General features: G+C 58.5%; 1 protein-coding gene across 1 annotated transcript in view; it reads right to left on the bottom strand.

The window, feature by feature from the left end:
* The window catches only part of EHD3 (EH domain containing 3), a 29570-nt gene extending 28258 nt beyond the window's left edge, over nucleotides 1-1312 (bottom strand). The window contains exon 1 of the mRNA XM_005427010.3: nucleotides 1086-1312. Coding sequence (XP_005427067.1) covers nucleotides 1086-1312 — 227 coding nt within the window. The remainder of the gene's footprint in view (nucleotides 1-1085) is intronic.
* Nucleotides 1313-1537: the final 225 nt, after the last annotated feature.

Raw genomic sequence — 1537 nt, 5'->3', positions numbered from 1 at the left:
ACAGCATATTGAAAAAAAAGCCCCTGCATTTCTCAAGGTCATTCCTTTAGAGGTACAGTCAATTTGATTCACCTCTCCTACTCTCTGCAGTTCCCTCCTTCACCAAGAAATAGTGGTAGAACAAAGGGCTGGCTGCCTGTGGCTAGCGTCCAGATTTACACTGGGGTAATTCCACAGATTTCAACACAGCCAAACCAGAAAAAGGCTGGAATTTAACGCTTAGCTTATGAATCACATAGGAAACACGGACAGCGCAGCTTCAGCTATGATCCCAAGGGAAAGGCTGCTGCAAGTTGAACTAGCAGCACGGCTGAACAGAGATCCCTGCAACCAAGTCCAGCCGGAAAAGTCTAACCCTTTCTCTGCGACAGTTTCACATCATCGAACTGAAAGAGCTGCTGGCAGCTGCTCTTTCTTTACAGTTCGAAAGGAACTCGCTGCTCCCAGCATCTCGGCCGAGCAGGACACGGTTAAGACAGGGCTCTCCTTCTGGAGCCCTGAGGAGGGGCAGGTCTCTCTGCGCACAGGCACACACATGCTTCTCTCAGTGGGATCCGAGGGCTGCCTCTGGGACAGCGCAGAGAAAGACAGACACACGCAAGCGTGTAACAGCAACAGCAACGCCTGCAAACCGAAGCACCCCCTTTAAAGCTGCCTCACCCCTCAAAAGCTGCAGCAAATTGAAAAGAATCGCTATCTCAAGGGTCAAGCCGGGCAGTGCAGGCACGGAATGCCCCGCGCATTCCCAAAGGTTTCCCAAAGCCTTTGCACTTTGAGCGGCCAGGAGGGCCCCGGTGACTCACACCCAGCTCCGCACTCCTGCCCTGCCTGCGCTCCTCAGCCCTGCCCTGGGCTACTTTTTGCCACGTCGGTGTTTCACGGGACATCTTACACCACCCTGTGCTCGCCAAGGGATGCTCTGCTTTTGAGCGGAGTGAAAATGAAAATGAAAAGCTTCAATGAAAAGCTGTTGAGGGAAAGCGAAGGGGGATCGATCCATAGCACGGGCAGCAGCTCTGCCCCACCCCAGAGCTCGGCCGCCGAGGGTGCAGGCATGGCTGGGAGGGGGGCAGCAGCGTTTTTACCTGATGAAGGTGGTCTTCCCAGTGGAGTACTGCCCCACGAGCAGCACCATGGGCTTGTTGTCGAAGTCGGCATCCTCCAGGGCGGGCGAGTGGAACTCGTGGAACTTGTAGTGTTCTTCCAGCGGCAGCAGCTTGGTCTTGTAAAGCTTCTTCAGGCCGTCGCTGACCGTTTGGAACACCTCCGGGTCCTTCCGCCGACGGTCGTCGGTGCCCAGCCAGCTGAACATCTTGTGGCTTCCTGACGCCAGCTCCGCGACGACCACCGGGGCTGGGCTGGGCTGGCTGCGAGCGCGGGCTAGCCGCGCATCCCCCTCAGGCCGGGCGGGCCTCGCTCCGCTCCGGCGCCCACCCGCAAGGGCCGTCCACCCTCACGCCACCTGCGCCGGCGATTTCAGCCAGAAAGCGCTCCCCGCGGGAGGCTGAAGGAGCGGCTCCCCCCCCCCCCCCCCGCC

This window comes from Geospiza fortis, unplaced genomic scaffold (genome assembly GCF_000277835.1).
Source record: "Geospiza fortis unplaced genomic scaffold, GeoFor_1.0 scaffold88, whole genome shotgun sequence".
In the NCBI taxonomy this organism is placed as follows: Eukaryota; Metazoa; Chordata; class Aves; order Passeriformes; family Thraupidae; genus Geospiza; species Geospiza fortis.
This window is presented reverse-complemented; position numbering and strand designations above follow the sequence as displayed.